The sequence below is a fragment of the Aythya fuligula genome, chromosome 24 (genome assembly GCF_009819795.1).
Source record: "Aythya fuligula isolate bAytFul2 chromosome 24, bAytFul2.pri, whole genome shotgun sequence".
NCBI lineage: Eukaryota > Metazoa > Chordata > Aves > Anseriformes > Anatidae > Aythya > Aythya fuligula.
Genome location: NC_045582.1, coordinates 2,025,165 through 2,052,799, shown reverse-complemented (window position 1 = coordinate 2,052,799; position 27,635 = coordinate 2,025,165). Strand labels below are relative to the sequence as shown.

General features: G+C 50.6%; 2 protein-coding genes across 3 annotated transcripts; one reads left to right on the top strand and one right to left on the bottom strand.

The window, feature by feature from the left end:
• Window positions 1-37: 37 nt before the first annotated feature.
• LRRC3C (leucine rich repeat containing 3C) lies at window positions 38-4,675 on the top strand. Of its 2 annotated transcripts, none has more exons than XM_032202750.1 (2): window positions 38-67; window positions 2,138-4,675. In XM_032202750.1, exon 2 carries the CDS (start codon window positions 2,216-2,218, stop codon window positions 2,996-2,998), a length of 783 nt encoding a protein of 260 aa, XP_032058641.1. In that variant the 5' UTR covers window positions 38-67; window positions 2,138-2,215; the 3' UTR covers window positions 2,999-4,675. The 2 variants fall into 2 exon arrangements, with proteins under 2 accessions (XP_032058641.1, XP_032058642.1); XM_032202751.1 differs by lacking the exon at window positions 38-67 and adding an exon at window positions 1,581-1,642.
• A 6,547-nt stretch (window positions 4,676-11,222) lies between these two features.
• On the bottom strand, window positions 11,223-17,077 carry ZPBP2 (zona pellucida binding protein 2). The gene is made up of 8 exons (XM_032202517.1): window positions 16,966-17,077; window positions 16,163-16,243; window positions 15,535-15,660; window positions 14,821-14,982; window positions 13,750-13,968; window positions 12,530-12,615; window positions 11,797-11,974; window positions 11,223-11,320 (listed from the first exon to the last, which is right to left on the bottom strand). Exons 1-8 carry the CDS (start codon window positions 17,075-17,077, stop codon window positions 11,223-11,225), a joined length of 1,062 nt encoding a protein of 353 aa, XP_032058408.1.
• Between the last annotated feature and the right edge of the window lie 10,558 nt (window positions 17,078-27,635).

The window sequence follows — 27,635 nt, the reverse complement described above, 5'->3', positions numbered from 1 at the left end:
GCGCGGGGCGCGGCCGCTCCGGCCCGGGGCGCGGGGCCGCTCCGCCGCCGCGGGGGGCGCACGGCAGGTGAGTCCGGCCCGGGACCCCCCCTCTCCGGTGCTCCCCGGTGCTCCCCGGTGTTCCCCGGCTCCGGGAGGGGCAAGGCGAGAGGCGGCGGGCGGAGGGGCGGGAGTGCGGGGGGCGTGGGTGGTCCCCCGGGGAATTACCGGGGCTTCCCTCGCCCGCAACGCGCCCCCCCGGTGCCGAGCGGAGCCGGCGCTGGAGCGGGGCTGGGGGGAACCCCGGGCATCCCCGGCTTCTCCGGGCGCACCGAGGGTCCCGGTGCCCGCACGGATCCACCGCCGCCAGCCCCGGTTGCCCACCGGCACCTCGGGGGCGTCCCCGCGGCTGGCGGCGACCCCCGGGGGTCGGGTGGGGACCCCGCACCCTGGCAGGGTGCTGCACCGGGCCAGTTGCGCCCGCGCTCGGTTCCGTGCCCGGTCCGGAGCACCGTGGCCGCAGCCATCCGAGCCCCCCGTGGGGCCCTGGAGAGCCGCATCCTACCCGAGGGGGGGTCCCCCAGCCCCCGGGTGCCGCGGACGAGGCTCCCCCTTTCCTGGGTCCCCGGTCCTGGCTCGTTCGGGTCCGTTTGCAGCGGTGCCCAGCCCTGGGCTCGCCCCCCCCGGGTTACTTCTGGCAGATTTGGGGGGCTGGTGCCCCGGCCAGGCGGAGGTGCCGGTGTGGGGCTGGGGTTCCCGGTGCCCTTCAGCTGCTCGGAGCCCCGCTCCCTGCTCGGGGGGTGCCAGGAGTGGGGTGCTCGGGGCCAGCTCTGCACTGGCGCGACCTTGGGGTGTTTCAGTGCAGTCGAGCTGAGTTATGGTGCTGAGCAGCGAGCGCAGAAAGCCCCGTCCTTGCCCCATCCCAGGCCTGGCAGGCTCCCCCTACAGCTCCAGCAGCCCCAAATTGGCTCTGGGGGCAGCTTGAGCCCCCCAACAGTGGGGAGCAGCATCACTGCCCCCTGGGGAAACCCAGCCCCAAGGAGCTGCAGTCCCTCATCCGCAGGTGGGGAGGAGAACGTGGGACCCCTGCACCCCGGGGTGCTGTGGGGGCTGCAGGGGACAGCCCCAAGGCTGCGGGCAGGATAACCAGGACATGCCCGGGGCAGCACAGCGTGGGGCTCTCCACAGCACAGCTCTGCTCAACCTGTGCCACGGGGAGCCCTTTCATGGTGGTGTCTCCAGTCACGGGATGCTGGGAGAGGAGAGCTCCTGCATCCTGCTCTGGTTGTGCCGCCGCTGCAGCCCCTCGCTGAGACGGGACCTGTGGCTGGGAAAGCGGGGCAGCGCGCTCGCCGCTCTCGGACGTGGCCTTATCTGCTGCCACCACCCTGGGAACTTGCTGAACGCTCAGCTCCTGTGAATTTCCTTTTTCTGTTTTTGTTTCTTTCCTGCTGACGTTTTTCCCCTCCGGAATAAAGGGCTGGATGGGGACCATGGTTACAGGGTGGTGTGGGCAGCCCGGCCCTGGGGTTGGCGTGGCACCGGGCAGGGGACAGCTCAGCCCGGCCACCCGCCCGCTCCAGTCCCCTCCAAAGCAAACACCCCACAGAAAGCGTGGTGCGTGCCTGCGTCCCCGGGGCGGGCAGCGCTGGAAGCAGAGCTGGTGAGCAAGATCCCTGCCTGCATGCCAGCCCCGCAGCGCTCGGGGAACCTGCGCTGCTCCTGCCCGCGCCTTGCTTCCATCACGCTCCCCAGGGGCCCTGCCTGCAGAGGCTGCTCGGCTGGAGCCAGGGCTTGCCGGCCGCCTCTGCAGGATGCGTTGGCCTTCAGGCAGCGATCGCACTGCCGGTGACCTTGGCGGGGATCTCACCCCCGCCTCTGGCTCAGCCCGCGCCGTGTCCGTTTGTTACAGCCCAGCTGCTGCACGCAGGAGACGTGTGGTCGCTCGGCCCCACGGGGCCTAATCCTGCTGCGCTGGAACACCGAGCGCAGCCGCTGATGGCAGGGGGACGAGTGAGCCGTGCCGGCTGTCCCCGTCCCCGTCACCGTCCCACAGCTGGGTGAGCCGGGGCGGGCGCGATGCTCCCCGTCGGCACAGCAGCGCTTGTGCCCCTTGGTGCCTCTGCCTGATGCTGTGCCCTTGCTGTCTCCGTCCCAGATGCACCGATTCCAGCCCAAATCACCGCGGGCAAGAGCCGAGGGGCCGGTGGCCGCGTGAGCAAGCCGGCGTGGCGCCATGCCTCCGCTGGAGCCGTTCCTTCTGCGCTCCACGACCATGTGGCTGCTCCTGCAGAGCGTCCTCCTCCTGGCCTCCTGCCTCCGCTCGGCCGCCGCTTTCCCCAAGGGCTGCTACCCCTCGGAGGAGGAGGGGCTGAAGACCTTCCGCTGCAGCAACGCTCGGCTGACCGAGGTCCCCAAAGACATCCCCAACGACACCAACAAGCTCTACCTGGACTCCAACCGCATCCCCTTCCTGCCCCGCGACGCCTTTCGGGACCTGCCGCTGCTGCTGGAGCTGGACCTGTCCCACAACGCCATCGCCGGCGTCGAGAGCGGGGCTTTCCGGGGTCTGGGCGACCACCTGCACTCCCTGGACTTGTCTTCCAACAGGCTGGTGTCGGTCAGCAAGGACGCCTTCAGCAACCTGAAGGCCAAGGTCAACCTCTCCAACAACCCTTGGCTGTGTGACTGCCGGCTGCAGGAGCTGATCCGCACGGTGGAGCTGGTGGCCGGCTCCTCGGGCGGCATCGTCTGCGACTCCTCCGTGCAGGAGGAGCACGTGGGCAAAGCCTTCCTGCAGGTGATCGCCGACACGGACTTCTGCAACATGTACAAAAAGACCACGGACATCGCCATGCTGGTCACCATGTTCGGCTGGTTCGCCATGGTGATCTCCTACCTGGTCTACTACGTGCGGCAGAACCAGGAGGACGCCCGGCGGCACCTCGAGTATCTCAAGTCCTTGCCCAGCAAGCAGAGGCGCTCGGAGGAGTCGTCCACCATCAGCACCGTGGTGTGAGGGACCCCCGGGGCCGGCCGGGGCTGTTCCCGGCTGCTGTCACCGCGCAGAAATCGCCGTGTTTTGGTTTGTTCTGGGGCAGCTGTGGCCACCTGCAGCAATGCGAGCACCGGGGTCGGGTACGGCGAGTGGCTGCAGCTACGGGCAACAAGCACGGGGCGAGCGGGGAGACCCCCAGCGCGCCCCCACCGCGCGGTCATCGCTCCGACTGCCCTGGACATTGGGACTTCATTCCAAACTTTTTTTATTTCCTTTGCAGAGATCCCCTGGGGCATTAACGAAATCAGTGTTTTAATCCCTCCGGCTTACCCTCCGCCGCCCGAGGGATGTTCCCGGCGGCACAGGGCGCCTGGCTGCCCGCCTGGGGGGGACATGGGCTGGGCTCAGAGCTGCAGCCCGGCAGGACCGACGGACAGGGGACAGGGGGACGCAGCGGTGGGGAAAGGCGAGGGGCGGGCGTGGGTTTGCCCCAGCTCCCGTCCCTCGCGCTGGGCGCTGCGGCCCCATCTCCCCTCTCCGCCCTCGCTGCTCCCCGGTCCTTCCCGGGTGGAGTGAGGGGCGCGGGGTCCCACAGCAGGGAGCCCCCCGCTCAGAGATGGGTGCTGGGGGGGTCAAACCAGCACCTCCCGCTCTGAGCCTGCGTTTCTGCGAGATGCAAACGGGAAACGAGCTCGCCCTGGGCTGAGCCCCGTGCCGAGGGAGGTGGGTGCTGATGGAGGGGGCCGAGGGCATGGGGGGGAGCGGGTTCCCCCTCGGTGCTCCCCGGGGACCACGCGGGTCGGGGCTTCCAGCCCAGTGGCACCGCCACCACCGCGGCTCCCACCTCTTACTCAAGGACTCACACGGCTGCGACCGGTCACTGTGACGGCGCTGGGACGGGGACGAGGCGGCCGCTCGTCCGCCTGCTCCCCGCTTCCCGTGCCGCTGGCAGGAGCCTGAACCTCCCCTCACCCTAAAAAGCCCCAACGTCCCTTTTTTTGACACTTCCCGGATTGGGCTGCAGGTTCCTGGTTTCGGTAGGTAGAGATGGGCCAGAAGCACCGCGCCGCCGGGGCTGCCCCCCCGCGTGCGCCCGGTTGCGATCGGCTCCGCTCCCACCTCGGGGCGTGCAGGGTCCAAGCGGAGCCTCGGAGCAAAGCCAAACCAGACCCGGACCCTTCTGGCCCCTGAGAGCTGTTTTTTTTTTGCTGGTTTTGCCCTTTTTTAAACCAACTGAAGCTAAACTGCCTTAACTCACCAAGAGCACCAACCAAAGCTGCTTCAACATCCTCTGGCAGCGCCCGCCCCGGAGCAGCGGGGGCTTTTTATTGCTGGATCCTGGCCCTGGCTGGGGGCAGGCAGGGTTCGGGGTCCCCGCTCCGTTCCCATCCCTCCCGCAGCCGGGGCTGGCGGAGGGAGCGGTGCCCGCACCCTCCCACAAGTGCCTACATCCCCAGCGCAGCCCCATGACGCACAAACGCCCCCGGCCCAGCCCCAGCCCGTGCGGCCACTGCCCCCTCCCCACGGCGGAGGAAAGGGGCTGGGGGGAACCGGACCGAGCCCCCGGGGGGCACCCCCGGGTGGCTGCTTGCACGCCTGGGTGGGGGCACCCCCGGGACCGTCTGACCCAATGTGTGTTTTGTTTAAGGGACCTTTCCTGTTCTTACTTTATACAATAAATTGGCTTTTACTTTGGGAGCCCGTGGCTGCCGCGTGGTGGTTGTGCATCGCGTGGGTGCTTCCGCAGCGCCTCGCGCCGGGGTCCCCCCGGTGACACCCCTGCCACAAGGAAGGGCCAAGGACACCCACGGCACCCGGTGTCTGGGCTCTGCCAGTGCTCGGGGCTGGTGCTTGCAGAAACCGGACACCCCGGGGCCCCCGGTAACCCAACCCATGCCTTGAATTAATGAAGGAGTCGCTTGGTTCCTGCAGCTCAGGTCACCACCACGTGCCCCGAGCTGTGCCCGTCCCCAGGCTGCAGCCACCAGGCCCCGCTCTGCTCCCTGCCCTCCTGTCCCTACCACACCGGGGCCATCGTGCGGCACAAGGGACAGGCACTGCGGTGGCTGGGGGACACCCGAGCCCTTCCCCATGCCCGCAGCCACCAGGTCCCCGTGCCACCTCACCAACAGCTCTCCCTGCACGGCTCACGCCGAGAATTGGTGCCACGAAGGGTGAAATCCAGGCCCTAACACGGAGCGACAGCTCCCACTCGTGGGACGGTGACCTTGGCTGTCACTTGGCTGCCTCCAGACGCGGCACAGCCGTGACAGCCCGCAGAGCCTGCAATCCCGAGCAGATGGCAGCCCCCGCTCCCCGGGGAGCCCCCTCCTGTGCCCCACGAGCAGCTGGGCAGGGGGCTGCGGCTCCCCGCGGTCCTGCTGGGTCTGGGTAGCACCGAGCCCCCGGCGGTGTCCCTGAGCCACACCGTGCCTTGTGTCAGCCAGGAGGGGACCATGGCACCGCAGCGTGCGCACCCCGGCCCCGTCGCATCTCCCAGGCTCGTTCCTGCCCGAGGTGCTGTTAGGATGGGAAATGCCAGGCTCGTTACAGCTGACACTAACGAGCAGAGGGGGAAGGAGGTGGATCCCGGTGGCAGCACAGCACCGGCAATCCTCCACCGGTGGGAAATGCCTCCCGCACCCGTGCTATCGATTTTAAAGCTTCATTAAATGCGCTTTTGGGAGGCTGCAGGAGCAGCGTCCCCTGCACAACCAGGGGAGGGAAGGCAGCATCCCTCATCCCTGCAGCAGAGAGCCTGGAAACGTCACCTGCAGCCGGCTCCAAGGATGGGGACCAGGTCCGAGCGCTGCCTTTGGGGTGTTTGGGGCTCAGCATGGAGCTCGCCCTTTGGTCCTGGGGGGCCACCAGGAATAGGGGCTCCTGCTTCTCTCCCCAGCTGCTGGGCATCGGGGTACGGGGGGAGCCTGGGGGGCTGCGAGGCTGATTCCTCCCTGCTCATGGTGCGAGGAGCTGTGAGCGCACGAGGAGCCTCTCCAGCACGGGCAGCCCGGGAGCTCTGCTGCACGGAGGCCAGCGCTGCACCACCAGGGAGGAAATTTCCAGGAGGGGCAGGGGGCGAGGAGGTGTGAAGCTGCCAGGGAATGAATGAAAGGATTTCGTTTTGCTGTTTGTAACCTGCTCAGCCCCCGGCACGCGGGGAAGGAGGCTGGGGTGCGGGAGCAGGAAATCAATGGAGCAGCTGCTGGGCTGCGCGGGTGGACAGGGAGAAAAACACATAAGAAACCTCATAAAAATCTGCAATAAGCTTCAAGAAGAGAACTTTTCCTAGGACGGACTGAACAGCACGGAATTTATGCCCCTGGTAGTGCTGGGCATTCGCTCGGGTGTTGCAAGGAAAGGGGAGAGAAGAGAAACTGGGACCAGGGGGGGAGCCAGGAGGTGCCCGTGGCCGAGCGGGGCTGGGACGGGTCGGGAAGGGCAAGGACGAGGTCTGGGCCCTTCCTCCCCAGTGCTCTAGGAAATTTGTGTTTTTTATCGAGGCAGTAAACCCATCCATTTTCATGCCGCATTTCTGGGTAATTTCTTCCCTGACACGCCGGAGATTTATCTGCTGGGATCAGTAACGAGCGAATTAGCAGCACGACCTCCTTCTGCGCCGTTCCATCGCGCGCTTAAATCTTTGCTACGAACTCCCGGGGCACCTCGGCCTCTCTCGGGGCTGCCGGGGGCTTTTCTGCTCCCACGGGTGGAGGAGGATCCGTGCCCGTTTGGTTTTGCAGGACAGACGTTTTTGGAGAACGGTAAAACAATTCCGTTTTGGTCTGTGCACGAGGTACGTTCGGTGCTCCCGGCCCCAGACCGCATCCTGAACTTTTAAATGATTAGATTTTGAAGAGGGAAGGAAGGATGTCTAATTGTTTAATTTCCACAATTATAAAAATATTTATAAATAATTAGAACTGATGGCAGCAATTACACTGTGATTAAAACTGGCCTACACTTCATCAACGGCCCTTCAGTTACATAGGCTTATTTATTTATTTTCACCACAAAAAATCCATTTACAGTGGCACTGCTGCCAATAATGAATCATACTTATTCACTGCCTGCAAAGGACTCATTAATCCTGTGATGCTGCTTGTTACAGGACTGGTGCTGTGCAGAAAATGTGGTCACTGGACTTCTGCGAGAGGAAATTTAATTTCAGGGGATGGGAAAGCGAAGCAGAGCTAAGGATCAGGACAGCTCTGCCCGTCCGTGCAGGTCGTTGCAGCCTCAGCGTTTTGCCCCCCCTGGACTTGCTGCTGAATTTTCCCCATCCCTCACGTGCTGCCAGGCAGGGGCCGGTACCAGGCTCTGATCACTGTGGTTTTGGGGAGGTTTTTGGGGGGTTTTGGGGAGGTTCGGGGGAGCTTTGGGGAGCTCTGGGGGAGGTTGTGCCTGCGGATGGCAGCGATGGGCAGCCTGGAGCTCTGCAGAGCCGTCCCCGTCACCTTCCCTGACTCGCTTCTCCCCGGTGGGACACATGGATGCCTGTGCCCATGGGCTGGGGCTGCTGCTCGTGTCCGTTTGTCTGTCCCACCCACGGGGCTCCTGCCATCCTTCCCCCAGCCTCGCTCCAGGCCAGGGTTTAGGTGCCAGAAAGCAGCACTGGCTCCTTTTTTTTTTTTTTTTTTTTTTTTTTTTTTTTTTTTTTTTTTTTTTTTCCTTTCTCCGGTTCCAGTTCAGCAGAGCACTTGAAAATATGCTTAATTTTCTATAAATGATTGGTCCCACCGAGGAACTTAACGGGGCTGCCGTACCTAAACACACTTTGCATTTCGCACCAGCTCCCGGCCGCTGGCTTTGACTCAGCAAATCAAACAGCCCCACTTGTGCGCTGCCCCCTCTGCTCCCCCCGGGGACCACGGCTGCAGGGGGGCTTCACACCCCCAATGTGTGTCCTCTCGGAGCCCTGAAGCTGCAGCCGGGGCTGTCCCTGTGCCCTGAGCCCAGCGCACCCACAGGACCAGCTGGGGTTACTGGGGACAGAAGGGACACCCTGGTGCTTTTCCAAGCCACTTCACAGTGAAGCAGCTCGTGGCAGGAGCCCTTTTGCCCCCTCCAGACACTGTCCCCACTGTTTGCCCCCCAAAAAACTCCCTCCCAGATGGGATGCGTTGCAGCACCGGGTGCCCTGGACCAGCACCGGGTGCCCTGGATCAGCACCGGGTGCCCTGGATCAGCCCCATCCCCGTGCCCTCCTGCCCCAGGAGGAGCTTTTTGTTCTCTCCTTATAACCAGGTGAGCAGGGGCTGCTGCTTTCTTGCTGCATGGGGGTGTGCTGGGAGCCTTGGGCAGCTGCAGCCTCTCCTGCCCCTCTTCCAGCTCACGTATGGGTTAACAGACGTGCCATGGGAGGCAGGAGACCTTTGCACTGATGTGGCGATGCCGTTGTCACCCCGGCAGACGTGGTCCCAGCTCCGTGCTACAACCCACTAGCTGGCGCAGCGGCTCTGCAGTGAGTGCTCGAACGTGTGCTTGCGAAGTGCTTCTCAAGTGGTTTGTTCCAGGCTGGGAAAATGCAGCTCTGACAGCGGAACGAGGGGCTGCGGCTTGCAGGCAGCGGGTTGGGTTTTGTCATTCAGAGGCTTCAAAGCGCTCCCGCGCTGCTGGCGGCCGCCTGGGTGCGAGGCTGAGTTGTTGGAGGGCTGTGCTGAGAAAGGGGGCAGGAAGTTTTCAATTCTATTTATTTGCGAGAATTCATCGCCACACTTGACGTGTTCTGTCGTCCTTCACGGAAAGCCTCATCCTTTACGGAAAGCCTCGTGCTTCGGGGAGGCTGAGGGTCACATAGAAGTGCCTGGGGCAGCCGTTTGCTTGGGGGTGTCTGAGGAGGGGGAGAGGAAGGTGTACAAAAAAAGGAGAAGGGTGAAAGGAAGACTTCGTGGTGACCGTGGCTGTAATGCTCCTCATGGGCTGTTGTGGCTGGGGACTGTAAAAAGTAAAGGGGAGGCTGAGTGAGAGCTGGTTACAGTGATTTGTAAAGTTTGAAGTGGGATGGTGATCCTTCTGCTTGGGAAAAGGAAAGGGCTGGAGCTCCAAGCAATGCTGTGCCAAAAATAAAAGCAGCAGCTGCCTTTTGGGTTGTCTCAGGCAGCAATGGGGGGAGTTTCACTGGATGGGGGGAGCTCGTGTCCACGACAGGCCGGAGAGAAGCTGCTTTGCATCCTCCTCTTTCTTGAAAGTCTGCATGGGATTAATGACAAACCCCTCTGCGATGTAATATGGAAATGTTTGACCTATTTTTCCACATTTTAAAAGCCCACTGAAAACCCGAAGCACTACAAGAGCTTTCTGTAACTGCATTTTTTAAGAGAGGGAGGAGGCAGCAAGTGTTCATTTGTGACTCACTAGCCATTACGCTCAGTGCCTGCCTACTTACTGCTTTTTTTTCCCCGTAATAATTTATGTATGTGGCATTCCTCTGTGAGATGCTCTGTTGTGAAATAGGCCAAGGAACACAGGGAACAGTCGCAGAGCCCTTCTGCTTAATCTGTATAAGCCTGAGCGGTGCACACAGTGTCCAGTTGGCGGCTGAGATAATCAGCCTACAGGCAGTTTAAATGCTCGTTACAGTACATTTTATTCGTCAGTATTTAATAAGTAATGATTCTGAAAAGCTCGGAGCGTGGTCTGTGCCCATGCCGTCTCCTGCTGTGTTGCTGTCAAAATGGATAAGTTTAACTGGGTTGAATCTGGTCGATTTTTGGATGAGTACCCACCAAGGAATTTCTAGATGCCATAAGAAGTTGCTGTTACATAGCGGGAGGTGTTCTTTTGCTTGACTTGCTACTACGCAGTGCAAAAAGGAGAGGAATTGCTCCGTGGGAAGCCGGACAGGGCTTTCCAGGGCTGGGTGTGTGCATGCACAGGCAGTGGGGTGCAGGGTCCCCTTCAGTCTGGTCCTGGGGGGCTGCAAACCCTGTGCACAGGCGGCCTCAAGTGGGACTGTGCTGGTTGTTTGGCTGCCCCTGGAGTGAGAGGAGAAGGAGGGGGAGTTCTCTTGTGCCCCTCGACAGAGTGACCAAGGAGTCTGGAAGGCAACAGCTCTGGCAGGGAGCAGCTTACAAAGCTTAAAGACGAGTTGTAAAAACCTGTTCTTGTAACTCCGCCGTGGCTCAGAAGGGATGAGTAAGGTGGCAGCGTTACTCATGATGCTCTTGAAAGCAGCGAAACTGAATGTTTGGTGATGCTGCTTTGTGAGCAAAGTGATTGACTGCTGCAGCTACGGCAGCTAACCTTCAGGAGCAGATCAGAGTAAGTCTGTTCTGGGAAGAGAGCTTTCCTGTTATGTCAGTGTTTGGCAATTTGTATCTCGACTTGTTACTGACCTAGTGAACTTGGGAGCTTACAGCTGCAGTAAGGGGGTGGATAATCCTGTCCAACACGCTCCTGGGGCCAGCAGAGCTGTTCCACTCGTGCTTGCTCAATGGGGGAGAGGATGCAGCAGCAAACAGGCAGAGAAGGCTCAGCAGCCTCCCCGCTTCCCTCCATGGGATGTGGGCAAGGCGAGCCTCAAAAGCAGCCTGGCCAGATGCAAGGATGTTGCAGGACTTGGTGGTAACCCCATGGTTTGAGGGACACGATCTCAGTCTGTGCTCCTGGTGTCTGCTCATTAGCAGAGCTCCCACTGGCGGCTGCAGCACGGAAAGCCCTGAGTGGAGCCGTGGCTGCTCCCAGCACATCAACCAGTTCTGTGCTGGGCAAGCTACAGCATTTTGGACACAAAGAAAGAAACAGCAAAACATAGAAGAAAAGAGCATTTATGTTTTTAAATCACGGATTAAATACTTAGTACTTCCGAGTAATTTCTCCCAGGTATTATTAACACAGATTCTGGCACGTGTCACTATGGCTCATAACTCCACTGCAGCTCTGCCACCTCTCCCTGTGTTGGTTGTAGCTCTTTAATGATCTCTGGGTAAACTGCAGTGAAAAGCTGAGGCTTGTCTGGTGTCACCACCAAGAAATGGACTCCTTGCACCCACAGCCATGTGACAAACCACCTCCTTTTTTAAAAAAAAAGTTACTTTATGTTGCATGAGTGCTTCATTTTATGCATCACTTTATAAGTGTTCTCTGAATATACAAAATGTTGGGGTGTGTGGATGAGGAAGTTTGGCTATCATTCAAAAAATAATGTAGGATTCCAGAGCTGGTAGCTAAAAATGAAAAGTACATCACAAAAAAAGTGCTTTCGTAGTTGCTTTTCAGTTTTCCAGTTCCTGTTGTATATTTATTAGCAAAACTTTGCTCCATACTTCTTGATGTGAGGCCTGGTACATGTGTGGCAGATGACTTCGTTGTTAGGACTGTATGTTCCAGGCTCACAAACCACTGCAAAGAGAACAGAGTTTGTCAGCTCCCCTCTGCCTCAGCTAGGACCAGCCCGTCAGGAGCAGCCTGCTGGTGCTGCAGGCAGAGCCAACCCTTTCCCAGCTCCCTGTGTCCCCAGGACCAGCAGTGGTGCAGCTGGGGGTTTTATAGCCCTGCTACCGTTAAGGTAATTGTTTTTTATTTGCCCAATATCCTGAGTGTTGTCACTGACCACTGGCCTGGAAGAAGGAACACTTCACTGCTTCCATTTACTCTGTTTGGAAATAGTTTTATCTACTGACGTGCTAACAACCATTGCAAACACTGCCAGCTCACTCTTCCACATGGTACTTCTAAAAAAATCTGATGGGAAGGGATGCCTTCCTAAAAGGTGAATGAAAATATCCTGACTTCTGACACTGATGTTTACCAAATACTTTACAGAGGGCTGTGATCAGGACTACCATGCAATATACAAATAAAGTGTTTTCATTTACCACAGCAGCCAGCACAGTTCTGGTGGGTGATATCATTTTTCCCAAAACCTGGTCGACAGCTGTCAACGTGGGTAACTGAGAAGCTGTTGTCCACGTAGTGGATTGTAGGGGCAGTCCGAAACTCGTGCTTCAAAGCGTATGTCTGCCTACTGAAAAACTCTCCGATCCGATTTCTTGCCTGGAATTCAGAAACATTGGAAGAATAAAGAAAATAGTCATGATTTTGATTAAGTGTCAGTAAATACCTCATGGTATCGTCATTTCCCCCCTCCCCCCAGGCTGTCACCTTGACTGGGAATTTTCCTTTGGCTTCGGAGGGCCTGGAATCAGAGCAGTGCAGGATACAATATATATACTAGCATTAAGAAGCCAGAAACTGGCTACAGTAGGTTTATTTTAAATTATATTCCCTTTACTGAGTCATAACTCAAAGATTTAATTTAAAGCTCTGGAAGTTTAGTGTACTAACATAAATGTTTATATTTGATTCCTTATTTTTGAGGTAGTATAATGGGAACAGTAGGTCTGGCTTTTTTTTTTTTTTATAAATTTGACCTTTAAAACAATTTTCCATTCTGAATTTAATTATCTGAGCTCTATGAATCATCTCTTACAGTGATATTAATCCCATAAAATCTGGGGGAAGCTGGATTACTACCAGTCAAATCTGTAGATGCTAAGGCAGGAATTTGTGTTAAACATGCGAAGAAGACAAGGGTGGCTGACACAGAACCTCTTGGACTTTCATGTTTGTTGCATCTTCACAGTCATAAGGAACCTGTTGGCAAACGTCTTCCCATCCGGGTGCAAAAGGATTAACTATTGGTGGGGAAAAGAGATACACGTTCACATCTGTATTTAAGGATGTATTAGTGAACTTACAGCAGCTATCTTCAGGTTCATTTTGGGGAGGAAAAAAAAACCAAAAACAACACAACAAATTTCTTCACTGAATGCTTCAGCATTTTATGTTTCATCCTCTCTAATTTGTGGAGAATAGAGATGGTGACAAAAATAATCACCAGTCAAGATAGTGTTTCAAAAAAGTTTTTTACTTGGTGTACTTGAATTCTGAAAAATGAGTCACTGACAAAACAGAGGGGGATGGTCCTGGTGGTTTCTACCAGTTACTTAAATTGTGCTCTTCCAGTAAGAGTCAGAAGTCAACCAATAAAATAACAGGGGGGGGAACGTGCTGAGATGTGAGGAGAAAGGAACTAAACTCTCACATAGCACCCTCACTCAGTATAGAGAGGACTGAAATCGCAGGAAAACTTCAAAGCTTTGGGTCCCCGCTTCGTTCCGAGCACCCCTGGACTTTGCCAAGGGGAAAACGGCCACCAAACTGTTCCATAACTTGTTGGGTGGTTCTGCCTGGCACATTATGAGAACAGATACAGGAGAAAATATGGTCAAAGCATTACTGAATAATTTCCTTTATTTGGTGACAAAAACATCTAAGTTAGGGCAGCCATCAGGGCTGATTTAACCTCTTTTGCAAGGCAATACAGCCACATCAGTATTACCATAAGGGAACTGTGAAGCTCTGGCTTTTTTACTTCTGTGCAGTTTCCTAGAATCAAGCAAAACCACATAAGTCACAGGCTTATTAAAAATCAAATAATGAAAAACAATAGGCCATTTTCCTTTTACAATTATATTAGTGAAAAATTGTATCTCTTCAATTGTCTCCTTTTGATAACTGTTTCAAACCAAACTCCTTGAAAAGGATTGTTTCTTGCTAAGGCTGTAAGTACAGTACTATGCATTCAGCATATGAACTGCATTTTAGCTCCATCTGTGGGTTGGTAGGAAAAAATACAGGGATCACAAATAAAGGGCAGTGACTTCTGCAGGTATGCTTGATTTTAATATTTTTCAGATGTTTATAGGACATCCAGGTTATTTATGAATAGAAATGATCACTCCCAAACAAACACTGAAATATGTTACCTTGAAAAGTAACAAAGAGCTCATGCAGGAGGCCTTGGTTTGGTATCTTGATGGAATGGCATTTGTACGATGACTCTATGATGTGGCATGTCAGATCAGAAATTAAGTTGTCTAAGATTTTCTTCAGTTCCTCAAAGAACTGGGCATTGGCTGCTAGCTCACATCCCTTTGTAGTAAAGCGAACAGATATCTGGTATGCATGGTCAGCTTCCCTGTATGCTTTTAAGAAAATAGTTTGTGTATGAGTTCAGCAGTGTAATCACTCAATCTTGTACAGTGCCTTATCTTCTATATCAGTGTACTTTGTATCAGAAATGCAGGCACTTATTCAAAAGTAAACAAGTAAATAGTTCACTCATTAACCAAATCAGAACAAACTTATCCTTGTTGTAGCTGACTCAAAGAGTAAGAGACATTTTAGTCTGAAATATACAGGAATCCGTGCTTGTGTTATGAGGCTCTGCTCCTACACATTGAAACAAAAAAGGAGCAAATAGATACGCTAGTTCTGTATTTATTTTACTATGAAGCCGTGTTACTGAAACGGATTGGGTTGATGCAAAAACACTATGCAGCTAAGGTGTGGGAGGGAATGTTTTAAAAATGATTGAAAAAGGTTAGTGTTTTGAGCATTTCGGAGACGTTATTTTGTGGGTGGAGATGCGATGTTGGTGAACAGTGGTTACAAAGGGTGGAGGAAGGCTTGAGTGTACTGCTCAAGCTCATTCTGCATTGGCATTAGGCTCAGTATGGTAATCTCTCTTGTAGGAGACTGCACTCAGACCTGAGCTTTCTTTTCAGATCTTGGGTAACACTGGAATTACCGTAGTTCACTTGTTTCGTGTTGAAGGTAGGGGTTATTTTATTCTTTGAGTTGCCATATGTTCTTGATAGCAGTCATTTAAACTTTTTCCCAAACTGGAAGGATATTTGACTATCTATATACACATTTCTCTTCTGGCATAGATTGTTAACGATCTCTATCAAGCCTTGAAATAAACATGCCTGTTACAAACACACCAAACTGCAAAGGCTACGTGCATTAGCTTACTAGTAAGCAAGTAATCTTACCGTATAACATAAACTTATATGTCTCAAACACGTCCACTTCTTCTTGTGTCATAGTTTCTATGATTCTGTGAGAAAGAGTGCAAGTGTAAGCTCCAGACATGGACTCCTTAAAACCCATCAGCATCAACTTTCCAGTTTCTGTAAGATTCGCATATATTTGCCCTAGAATAGAAACAGGAAATAGTTGATCACTGGAAATACTTGGTTTCTGATGCTCTGCTTGTTTAAAACACTGAAAGATGAGGCTTTTAGTGCATAATGACACACTGATTTGTGTTAGTCTGAAACAGTCTAAAATTTGACCTCTTAGACTTGCTGCAAGTTTGCTTTTATCTCAAGCATTTTATAGTTTTAGAGGGAGAAAGGAAATGCAGTCTGTCGGAGTTTGTGGAAAAATCTGATAAAGGGCCATGTGACTGTTTGGACCCACCACACTACTGCACGGTAGCATCAACAGAAACGAGGAAAATACGTGATTTCATGTGCGGTAACTTATTTAGCTATTTGAGGTCAACTTTTCCCCTTGTAAATAGAAAAATTAATTTTCTATCTCAGCATATTTTCCTGATTTCTGACCCCACCCCCAAGAGGCAGGGGCTGTTTGTAAGTTTGAGTAGAAGTGCTGTAAAAAGCCTATTCTATCAGTGACTTGGAAAAAATGGTGAAGGCAGGAAGAGTGGAAATTCTTTGTAGTCAGAAAAAAAAGTAACTAACCTTCTAAATTTTTTCCATCTGGACCAATCCACAAATACTTGGGATCTATTATTTCTTCTCGAGAAAGAGACAAATCCATGCATACCAGAAGTGGGCTATTTGCAAATACTTTAACATACACGTTAACTGCAACACAAGAGAATAAGGTAAAAGACATGGAATGAAATGACAAAGTACTTCAAAGCTATACTTAATGTAATGTTAAGCTAATTTTTCCCGTTGGGACTAACGAGAAGGAGGCTGGTCGTGTCTCTGCTTGCTGCTATTAACAGCTGGAACTGTCCACGGGGCAGTGGGTGCTGACTGCGGGTAGCAGAAACCATCAGACCGAGCTGCAGGGTCCCAGCACCAGGTTTTGAGCTTGGGTTTGAGGAGCTGAGCAGGCAACTCTTGTTTAGACACGACATCTTCCACGAGTGCACCACAGGCCAGGTGTATTTCTCAGCCTGCACCATCTTGCTGATGTATGCCGTCAGAACCATATTCCGGAGCCTCCAGCAGTATGCTTAGCTAAGCCTGGTTGCACCACTTCCATGCATAGCATTGTTTACATAATGATCACTGTACTTAAATGGCATTTCAAAGGTCTAGTAAGACTTAAATGTATTTTATAATCTGACAAATTTACCTTCACGTTTGATGTCAGCATAAATGTAATTATTTTGAATTAAGCCAACAGAACGTAGCTCTTCTTCAGGTACAGCACTTGCTGTGGGGAAAAGAACTTAGAATATTATACGGAGAAATCTAAATGCATGATTCTTAGCCATTCATTTTGTCCTAGCAAGTTCCTGCTGCTTCCATTCTTTCCCCTTCCAAAACATGACTCCCACTTGTTGCTGGCTTGCCACTTTCTGTTGCTTTAGTGCCCAGGCTGTGAATCCGTTTTAATACAGTGTTCTGGGCTAGCTGAGCCTTTCACTTCAACAACAAGAAGCTATAAAAATCCAACCAGAAAGCTAAGGCTCTTTGCAACAGCCCCATGAGAGCCTTGGGAAGCAGGAGGGGTGCAACATGGTGACTGTGGGTGGGTGTTTGGGTTTTCAAGCATCTGTGAGCTTCTGCCTTTTGGGAAACAGCAGCTGGATGCCTGAGCACGAGGGGTTGTGTGTGAGACGCCCCCAGCCCGCTATGGCAGTATTCCTAGCACTCATCCTGGCTGCTGAGGCTCTTTCGGGCTGCGGTGGCAGACCAGGACAGCCCTGCTTGACCACCACCTGCCTGGAGTCAGGCTGAGGGGTTGAAATGGCGTTGCTACCCCCACCACCACCTCATGGCTTTTATCAAGCGCCGAAAGTTCGGTCCTGCAGGCCAGCACAGCCCGCTCACCCAACAGCGCTGCCCCCATCCCTCGGTACCACCGGACCCCGCAGCAGCCCCCTGAGGAGAACCATGCCTGGGGTGGGCCCGCCGCTGTGGGCCTTTTGGTACCTCCAACCAGGGCACCCCAGCCTGCTGCTGCCGCCGCCACCACCACCACCACCACCGCCATCCCCAGGAGGCCTCGTGGGGGGGAGCACGGCCTCCCGCCGTCTCCCGCCATGCCGCCCCCGCACCAACGGCCGCCCCGTGAGGCCAACGGCCGGGGGGTGCCAACGGCCCCTTCCCGCCTGCCCCCCGCCCTTTCCTCTCCTCGGGGCCGCCGCTCGCTTCTGCAGAGCCTCCTGACAGGAAGGTGGGGTCCCCAGCCCCACACGCAGCTGCCTCTTTCCTTCCCCACCCACACCCTGCGCTTTTTGGGTTGTTTTGTTGCCTTTTTTTCTGTTCGCCCCTAAAGCCTGTGGGGTGCTCGGAGGCAAAGGACAGCGCTGCTCCCTGGGTGCCAGCCGCCCCCCTCCTGGGAGAAGCCACCGCGTCGCCCTTCCACTGCATGCAGCAAAATTTATTTTTGACTCAAGGTGGTGTTTCCAGCTGTGTGGGCTACGATAGGAAACTATGTGGGGGGAACAGGTTCAGGCCTGGCTGTGGTCGGCCCCATAACCGCAGGGGCGCCCTGGCTGCCATCTCCTGCTCCACGTGCGGTTCCAGCACTGCCAGCTCCGAGGAGCTAACGGCACGGCTTGCATGCCAGGGCCGCCTTCACCTGCTGGTTTCTGGAGCGAGTCATTGTGGGACGTCTGCTTTCAGCTTAAAAGCAAAAAATATTCCTGCCAGTCGCTGTGAGAAAGACTGAAAATAAGAGCTGGGCATATCCTGTTGGCTCGAAAACAGCCGGATGGCATATTATTGAAGTACGTGGTGGTTTTCAGAGTCAGTTACGTGTTTTGTAAGGCTTGCTTATGACTTCTGAACTAGAAGTAGAAATGCTGAGTTTCTTGAATGCATGTAAAAATATTTGGGGAATAGCTCTGCTGCTAGGGTGAGGAGGGTGCCTGCATTAGACCTCACTGCACAGCGTGAGATGCTTAAGATCAGGAACTGTGGCCAAGCCTTTGGTAATTAGCTAAATTACACTTGTGGTGCAGCCCCTGATCATGCCAGTGTCTGAAAATGATGTAACAGTATTTGCCTAACAAATAAGGAACCAGCCAACACAGGAATTATAGCTATTTTTATAGATAGCTGTAAAAGTTTGATTTAATGCTTTTGTGTAGAAAAGCATTTAAGTTACAAATTTCAGTTATTAAAACATGAAAATGTGGGGAAAAAAAATCTCGAATTATTAATGGAAAATACTTTTTCTCAAGCCTGGTGTTACTTGAAAATAGCGTCCCCTTCACTTCATGTCTAGCAAGGCTTCTTGCCCTACTAAATGCATGCCCTGCTTCACCATTTCACTTCTCTCTTTGAAGGGGAGTGACTGTGCTTTGCTCTTCATTAGACCGACACATGAACTCTCAGCTGGTTCTTTAAGGTATAATAACTATGTCAGGGTTTTCATTCTTAATTTCCTTGAGCTGCTGAATAGTTTATAGCTAGGACCACCTCAAAAGATCCAACGTTCCCGTGTGTTGAATGTTTTCAGTTTTACTCAAAGTTAACATTTCATGCTTGTGCTGTATAAGCACAATGATTCAGTTTTTAACGTGTCTGCTATGAGCTAGTCCTATTTTCGTCTGAACATCCTCTCTTCCTAAGGATGTTTTTACCGTACTGTCATGTAACTGTCCTACACAGCCCTTCGCTACCTGGCTTGTTAACTATAAAGGAGTATCTTTACTATGAAGAATTTTCTGCATTCTTCAATCTTTATAAACTTAGGCTCCTGGTCTGAATCTTTAGTCAAATGAGTCATTCCTTTCAGGGTCTGGTATTTCTAAGTCTGATAAATTGCCATTACAGGTTTGTAAACCTCAGGAAAAACAAAACAAAGTTAGCTTGAAGGACATGGTAATCGTAGAGACAGATTCGATAGGACTGAATGTGAAGTCCATGTATTTGTTACATGGTATTTATGCTAATAGTTGCTTCCCCCCTGCCTAGGGGGAAGATAATGTTAGAAAAGGGGGAAAATATTTATTGTAAACTTATTCATAGTGAGGATAGGTATTTGCTCATTAAAAAGGCAAATACTTTATCCCAGGAAGCGTGTAGAGAGATTTCTAGGAGTACAGGGTCATCTGGAAGACCTGTGTGGAGCTCTGAAGAGATGTTTTTCTGAGACACAGATCACAAATTTTGTCTCTAATCTTTAAGGTGGAAGATCAGGCTCCTGATCATCAAAGCAGTAGATTCCAGGGCCTGCATGCAACTTAAGGGAGCAAGAAACCTTAAACAGGCATGGCTACTTCTGGAAGGGGAATACAGGGTTGTCTGCAATAGTAGAGAACAAGGCTTGGTTATTCCAGATGACTTTTTTATCTTTGCTTTTCCAGACGTTTTTTAGAAGTGCTGGAGGAGCACCAATTTAAGAAGCAGTCCTTGCTGCAATGCAAAGTGAGAGAATCTTGTCTCTGCCTAATTATCACACACCAGAGCTATGGTAATTTGCATTCACACTTGGTTTCTGTATCTTCCAAGCAATCAGGCTGGTTCACCATCTCACTTGCCACTTCATTAACATCTAAATCCTCCAGTTGCATTAGTATTATTTCTGATTTCTGGACCCCTTTGTGGAAAACATATGTAGTAAGGGAATAAAATACACTAAGCCTTCATCAGTTTTCTTATCCCCAAACACTCATTTCTCAGTTTCAAAATACAGCTGAGATGGTGTTTTTTCTTTTTCTTTTTACAAAAAGCACAATGGTGACAAAGTAAGTAGAAAACTGTAGTAAACAGATGCAGCAATAACTCCAAGGATCCAGAAGTACACCTGCCTTAGTCATACTGAAAGCCATCAGCGAGCCTGCTATCTGCAGTATTTTGAGTTTTTTATTTTCCTTTTTCACTCTCTGCTGTCTCTTTGGCTCAGAGTTTGAAGCTGCAAACACAAACTGTGTTGATGCCAAAGCATGCCAGGTACTAACTACCTTGCACTGATGTTCTGTTCTGAGTTGCTATCTAGGCCAGCTATTATCTCGAGGCCTTTTCTTGGTAATAACCCCGGGCTTTTGCTGAATCAAAATGCCATGACTACTGCTTAGCTTGCACATGAAGTGAACGCTGCATTGGCCTGGCACACCTCAAACTTCCTTGTGCGGAGTGAACCTCCTTTCAGACTTCGGTATTAGGTGTGCAAGAATGATAACTTAACAATCCCCTGGGTACTTTGAGGGGAATCCATCTTTGCTTTAGTTTACTAAAACAAAATTTTTGTTACCTGTTTTTTCTTGATGCAATAGCACTGCTGTTTAAAAGCCAATCAAGTTGCAAAATCATTAATCTTCTCTCGTGAGCTAGCTTTAATATATAGTCCAAAGAGTTCAATCCATTAACAAGTAATGTAAAGAAAGCAGCATTTGTTTAACAGTTTTGAGAGCTCATTGCCATGCTTACACAGTGTGTAAACAGAAACAGGCCAAGTTACACACAAAGGAAACTACATGGAGAAGTTACTCTTTCATGTGTGTGGGCATCACGTAGCATGCAGTTGCCACACCAGTTCTAATAAAGTCTCAGACTGCTTTGCCCTGCTCTGTGAAATGAGTCAGAAGTCTGCCAACGTGAAGTAGCTCCATGTCACCCTATTAAACTCTACATATGAATAACTATTGTCCTTTGGATGACCTAGACCAAGTAATCACAAGCAGTTTTCCTGCAGTGTTTTGGGTGTTGGTGCTTGCTGCAGACCGTGAAGACAAAGCTCTGTAGAATGCTAAGCTCCTAGGCAGTGCTTTTGAGGGCTTTCCACAGCAGGTGACAGCTCTGCTGATCTCTCTGGTGGCGTTTCAGCAGGAGGGGATGTCAAATGGCTTCCCCTGGTGCAGGAGGAAGCAGTGTGGCCTTGTTTGAGTGATTTGCAGATGGGGATGCGAGTTGGAGGCAGGTGTTGGGTAGCTTGAGATGGGATGGGTGGCTGGGGAGCTGTGGGAGCCTCCGGCTGCCTTGGCTGCGAACACAGGCACACGCCTGAGAAGTGTCACCCTTTTTAGGTTGGCATCTTTCTCCTCGGCCCCCATCCTGGCACTATGCTCCTGCCACGGCTCCATCACCAGTGGAACCACCTCCAACGGCGAAGCAAAGCACATCCCTTCCCGAAGGGCAGAGGGACACATCCCTGCACAGCAGAGCATCGCGGTGCCCCCAACCACCCCCAGACCCCCCAAAACCAGGGGGATCCCCGCACCCGAGGACCCAACCCCATGGGACCGGGGCTGGGGGGGGGGGGGGGGGATGCGCGGCGGCTCCGCTCCCCGCCGCCCGGCGCCGCTCTCGGTCCGCCGAGCCCCGGGGCGGATGTGGCGGTGCCCGCGGGCGGCGGCAGGGGGCGAGGCCGCCGGGGCTGCCTCTCCCCCCCCCGCCCCATCACACCGGGAGCCGGGAGCGGCGGCGACCGGAGCATGGAAGGTGAGGAGCGGCCCCGCGGTGCCTCCCGGGGCTGAGGTCTCCCCGCGCCGTGCGATCGCGCAGGAAGCGAACGAGGCTTTTTGTTTTATTTTTTATATTTTTTTGGCTTCTTCCTTCCCCCCCTCTTCCCTTAATTTCAGCAAATTTCAGCAGCGAGCGTGATGCTAAAGCTGGCTTTTCGAGCTTTATCGGCTCGTGGTGTTGGAGCTTCTAGCGCATCAAACGGCGCGTTGGTTTCTTTTCCCTCGTAAAGCACGCGCGTAACTTTCAGGACCGGCAAAAAGCGATTTGTGAGTTAATCTTGGGCTGCAGCGTGGCTCGCTTTTGAAGAAAAGCAAAATTATTATTGTTATTTTTAACGGGCAAAAAAAAAGCTTTGCAAAATATCGCTCGATTTCCTACCCCACAGGTGGATGTTCTTACTGTACTAATCCAACTCCTCGTTTTAAAGGCTTGAGTTTAGAGTCCGCTGGCTCTCAGTAACTTGAGGATTGGGGTTATTTGAAATTAGTTGCAGTTGTCTATTTACAAACATATTCTTCTTTGCTGAAGGATTTTAAAATGCTTGTCTGTATTTAAGTGATTTCTGTAGAATCTGACTTCATTGAGGTTAACGCTGCTGGAGAGCAGCAACTAATACTCTGAAAGAAAGGGGCTGCTGGCTGTTCGGCACTTCTCAACGCAGTTTCAGTGCCTTTCTTGGTCGAGTTGGGACCTCTGTGTATGGCTGTGGAAGAGGAAAGCTCTTCAGGTGCGCCAGTAATTTTAGTCTGATTAGAAAACGGGCTTGTTTCTGTCACTGCAACTGTGATAATTTAAGAAGTCGCTTTCCATCTCCCTGATTTTGGTACGCTTACAAGTGAATGTGTAAGTAATCCTTTGGTTTTTGGTGCTGCGTGTGGGGATCGAGGAGCAGTTAATGTCTACGGTTGTAACATTCAGGGACGTAGTTAATGTAAAAGATGGCGTTATACTGTACTACCTCTGGACACAATAACTGCTACGTATCCCTGTTTTTGTGAGTCTTGGGTAAAATCTTGGCTGTACTGAAGTCGGTGGGAAATTTGTTGCTGAGAAAAAGGGGCAACGTTTCTTTCCTTGGCTGTCGGTGTTCAGTGTGAGGATGCTCAGTAGGGTCGCTGACTGGCTAACAGGTGCTTGCAAGAGTCGATATTAGAGACCTGGGTCCTGTAAGCCAAGATCTGCTCTCTTTCCTTGGGTACATCTCTTCATGACTGGTTCATTTTCTCAAAGATAACAAGAACTGACCCCTCGCTGTCGTTTCCATTTGTTGTGCTGGGATAAGCGTGTTGAATTACTAGAAGATGCTGTGCTGGTTTTGGAAGGTTAGTGCTACAGTTCAGGCAAAATATTACCCTCACTTGCACACTGCTGATCATGTTTTCTTCCCAAAATAATGTGTGCATGTAACCTACCTCTGTCATTTCAATCAGTGCATGGTGCTTAAGCGCAGAGAAGTATGAGAGGCCCTAGTATTGAAGGTGTAAAGTGTTTATTTGGCTCAGATACTTTTTACAGAAAGCTGTTGAGACTGTAAATGCTGAAGAAGGCCATTCAGTGGCAGGCGTTGATGGGTTTCCTCTCTTTAGTAGTATAACGTAGGCTGAAGGTGAAGAATGCACTGGGGTGGCAGAGGCTTGCTGCTGTCCCCAGCAAAGGCATTGGCTCTGCTGCCAGCTGTGAGGGATTGGGCTGTGAGGATCTTGAGGCAGTGGCCAAGACTGGTACAGTTTTGTTTTGGCTTGCTTCTGCCTCTTAAAACTGAAAAGGGGAGGAAACATAGCTGTGTTTGCTCTATATGCTGTGGTAGAAGGGCTAATAGTATACGGGATTTAAAAAGATGTCCCCTTTGCACTGCTATTGGGTTGAAAAATGCAGCTGGCAGTAAAAAGGCAATGGCCCAGTTTTCACTTTGCAGGCACGCAGATAGGGCTATAATAAATCAAGACATACCTCCAGTTCTGCTGCCTACAGTTCTTTTTGTTTGGCTAAAACACAGGTAGATCGTTCCGTTACTTCTATAAATTGGTCAAGTACCAGGATAAATCATTAATATAGTTATTTATTGAAATGCCATAATGCTTCTCCACCAAGCTATTTGAATATTTGTGCTCACTCTGGCTATTGGCGCAGAACACAGGATGACTAAGGATTGGTTTCAAAAGCACATGAATTTTACTTCTGCTTTGTACATGAACATTGTGCGTCAGCTGCAGCACACACGGGACAAGCATCTCCTTTCCATGCACCCTAGTCAGTGGATCTCTTTGAAGCTTGGGAAGACTAACGTGTTGTGTAAGTGATTTCCCATGTTGTGCTTTTCTGAGCATTCGGTAGAAATGTGGTCTTTGTACAGAACCAGGGATGGAAGTAACCTAGACCTTTTCCTTCTAGCACACTTATGGGACACAGTGAAGGATCTGGCTGAAAATATTTTACTCAGGAAAGAGACCTGAGGTTAACCATTGAGAGTCCACTAAGACTGTGAGAAGTGTCTTAGGACTGGTATCATAAAGCAGCCAGGGTCAGATGAGTGGCTCTTGAGGCTTAAAACTGATACAAAGACTGGGATGTTTCTCCGTGGACAAGAAATGTTGTATGGTATGTGGCTGCTCTCTTTGGAAGGATTGTACTGCCCAGCAGCCCATCATGGACAGGAATTTGTACAGTTTAAAATGTAAATAAATACACAATGTCTGCATGAAGCAGGTGGGTGTCTGAGTCCTGGCTGCGTTGAGCCCTTCCAGGGGCTCCTCGTGGGGCTCAGGCAGTGCCATTTGCTGGCCCGTTACCCTCTGGGGGCAGCTGGGGGCTGGCTGCTAGGGGTGTAGCACCGAGCCCCACGTGCACAGGCTTCTGCTGGTGCAATTCACCCGGCAGGCTGCAGACAGGGATGCATCCCTAGTGGAGAGGCTGCGTGTTGGGGAGGTGTCCTGGTGAATGCGGTGTTTTTTGGAACAATTTGCTGGTACAAGAACAGATGCGGGTTTCTCTGAAGTAAAACAGCCTCAGCGGGGCTCTAGGTTTTGGTTTCAAGACCCTCTGCCAGCCCCTGGAAGGCAGAATTGCTGCCAAATCTTGAAGCACGCCCCCACCCCAGCCGTGCAGGGTGCGCTCTTTTTGCTTACTCCCAGGGCTTGGGCCAGTTCGGTGCTTAACCAGCCAAACGGGGCTCCTGCAGATGATTTCTGAATGAAATTAAAATCAAGTTCAAGTATTACCGAATATTGGGGATTTGATTGTCTTGCCTAAAGATCTATTATTCGCACAGTTGCAAGGATTTGTTTAATTAAAGTATCTGTATTATTTTGATGTAAGGTTAAAACCGATTCAAGGAGAAGTTAGTTTGTGTACCGTGTATTTACTGATGTTTCCCCATCAGTATTCACAATATAAATCGGTCCATTTGCTTCTTTGTACTTCACTCTTCCTGGTATGATAAAATGAAACAAAGACAAATAAAAATACCTCTTAACCCCATAGTTAAAGCTTTTAAATTCAGACTTAGTAAATATTTGAACTTCTTGTTATTTAATTCCATGACCTTGCTTATGACACAAGTTAAGACAACGTTCTCACTAATGAAAGAAACTTAATGAAAAGCTTCCATTCATGCTACATCTGCATGAAAGGGCAGGAGCCCTGATTTAATTTTAGGACACATTTCCTAAGTGCTAATAGCTTAACAGCTTGTTTTCAGGCAGGAGTTGTGCCCTGAAGATCTCAGGCTACTGCTGGATGGTTTGGGTCATTGCTAGGTCCATCCTTACAGGCTTTTTTTTTTTTTTTCATTTTTTTTCCTTTTGTTTCTGTTCTTTGATAAGAGCAATAACTCTTAGACTCGTTCTTAAAAAATGGGAGCTGAATGTTTGTGTTTAGGAGATGACAAAACCAAATGTCAAAAATAAAACAAAAACTTTGTTGGATAGATCTATTTTTTTTTCTCTGAGTTTGCCTTTATTTCGTTGGACAATTCAGTCCATGCTCAGTTCATGCAGGTTTTGGATAACCCCATTTGATGCTAGATTTCTTTCCTGCAGAGTTAACAGGGCTTTATACTTTGACGTTGTGGAGACCACAAAAATGTTCCATATGTAGTGGTGGTAAAGATAGATAATTATGGGGTAAATGTCACTAGTGGTTAACACCTCACGGCCACTGTATATGCATTTCTCTTATGTAACTGTCAGGAATGAATTTTACGAGTCCTGCAGCTATTACTTTTTTATGTACAAAGATGGTAAACGATTTTCAGATCTGCAAAAAAGAGGAAAAAGAGAGAGAGGAAAGAAAGGGGGAAGGAAGCAGGTAGCTTTGCCACTGTTAAGAAAATGAGCTCTGGTATCAGTGAAATCTCAAGAGAGCAAGGCATTGAGTAAAGACTTATCCGGGCAGGTCAGAGCTGTGCCCCCAGCTGGAGTCGCCACCCTGGAGGGGGGCACTGGAGGGGGTGGGATCTGCAGCTTACGTTGTCTTCTGAGAGGTCTGCTGAGTGCTCAGCACTTCTGGAAACCAGGCCACATCTGGAGTCCTCTTAAGGTTTTTTACATTCCTGTTGCATGATTCCTACCAGAATTTCCAAGTGGGAATTACACCAACTAGATTTTGTAAAGATTATAGGGTCTTTCCTTTTTTATTGAAAAAGGAATTTGGAAATATCTGGTAGTTCATGCTTTATAGAACCTCGTGTAGAGTTACCACCACTATGCTGTGCTCACAGGGTGCAAAATGAGAAGCTAAACTGAACATGTAAATAATTTTCATTATATATATACGTATTTGAAGTTAGAAGACAATACTTAACCCATCTTTTGGACACGTGATAGTCAGTGCTCAAGATGTAAAGAAGGTGTACAATGGAACGTAATTATTTGGTAGTAATTTCTTTGAGAATTTTGCTTTTTCAATTTTGCTTCTAGTCAAGAACCCAGGAACTTGTAAGATTACTAGCTATGTCGTGAATGGCTCTACAAATATTAAGCAACTCAGATTGCTTTTCTGTGTCTCTTGCAGATTCACAGGCTGGTATGGACCTAAGTAATACTCAGGAACAGCCCATGGCTGCAGGTACTACACTGTTCAAGTTCAATTGTTTTACTCTCTCTTGAAAACTTTCATTTTAAATGGAGAAAACTATAAGATTTGCAGCTTGTTTATATTCCCAGGACACTACATAACAGGTATTAAAGGGGAAAAGTAAATTCTAGCATCGGAATAAAACTTTAAGTTCAGTATAATATTGGAAAATGATACTAAGGAAAAAAAAAAACACTGTATAGTTGTAAGTTTTGATTAGGGAAGCAAGAATAATTTGATTCTTTTGGTTGACTGCATTTCTGAAAATATGAAAACAAACCTTTTGTGCGTGTTAGACAAGTGTTTTACTTTCTTGCTAATCAAAATATAAAACTCTATCTGATCCAATGTAATACTTAGCTTGAGAAGCATTGTTTATTTTGCTATGAACTTAAACAGTTGGATAGTAACTGTTTAAATTGCTTGATTTATTAAAAATTCACAGGATTGTTCACAGAAAATGTCAGTTTTTTTTTTTTTAAGTTATATATCTGAAATTTAAATAAATATACCTACCATTGAACTGGTCTGTATCATGTATTTTATGAAAGAGGCTTTATTTGAAAAAAAAAAAAAAATCACCCAAATAAATTTTGCTATAGTTAAAAATCTGACTTTCTTCCAGAGAAAAGAGGCTTGCAGTACTGGCACGTACTGCTGCCACAGCAATCATCAGAAAACTTTCTGATAATGTTGATATTTCAAAAGATATGTGCAATAAGCTGAGAAGTGCAGTTGGATTTGAAGTGGCAGTTTCCTGGACTGGGGCCAGAGTGAATAATATTTTGCCCTTGATGAACAAAGTAGAGCTGTAATTCCTCTTGCATGCTCTGAAGAACTTGCTTGCTTACCTGTTAGCAGCAGTTAGTAGAATAGATAGAATATATTGAGTTATCTGCAAAGTCATTGCTATTTTGTTCTTATTTGGGACAATGTCTGGAATAGTTAAATTGGAGAAAAAGTTCAGGACTTAAAGGTGCATACTCTGCGTGAGAGTTTGTGTATGATTTCCAGCAACAAATCCGCTCAGTGAAATTGCAGCAAGCGCATCTGTAAGAAGAGCATTGTGAGTACTGGAACCAATATTGGGAGTTTGCAGATACTGAGAGGCAATA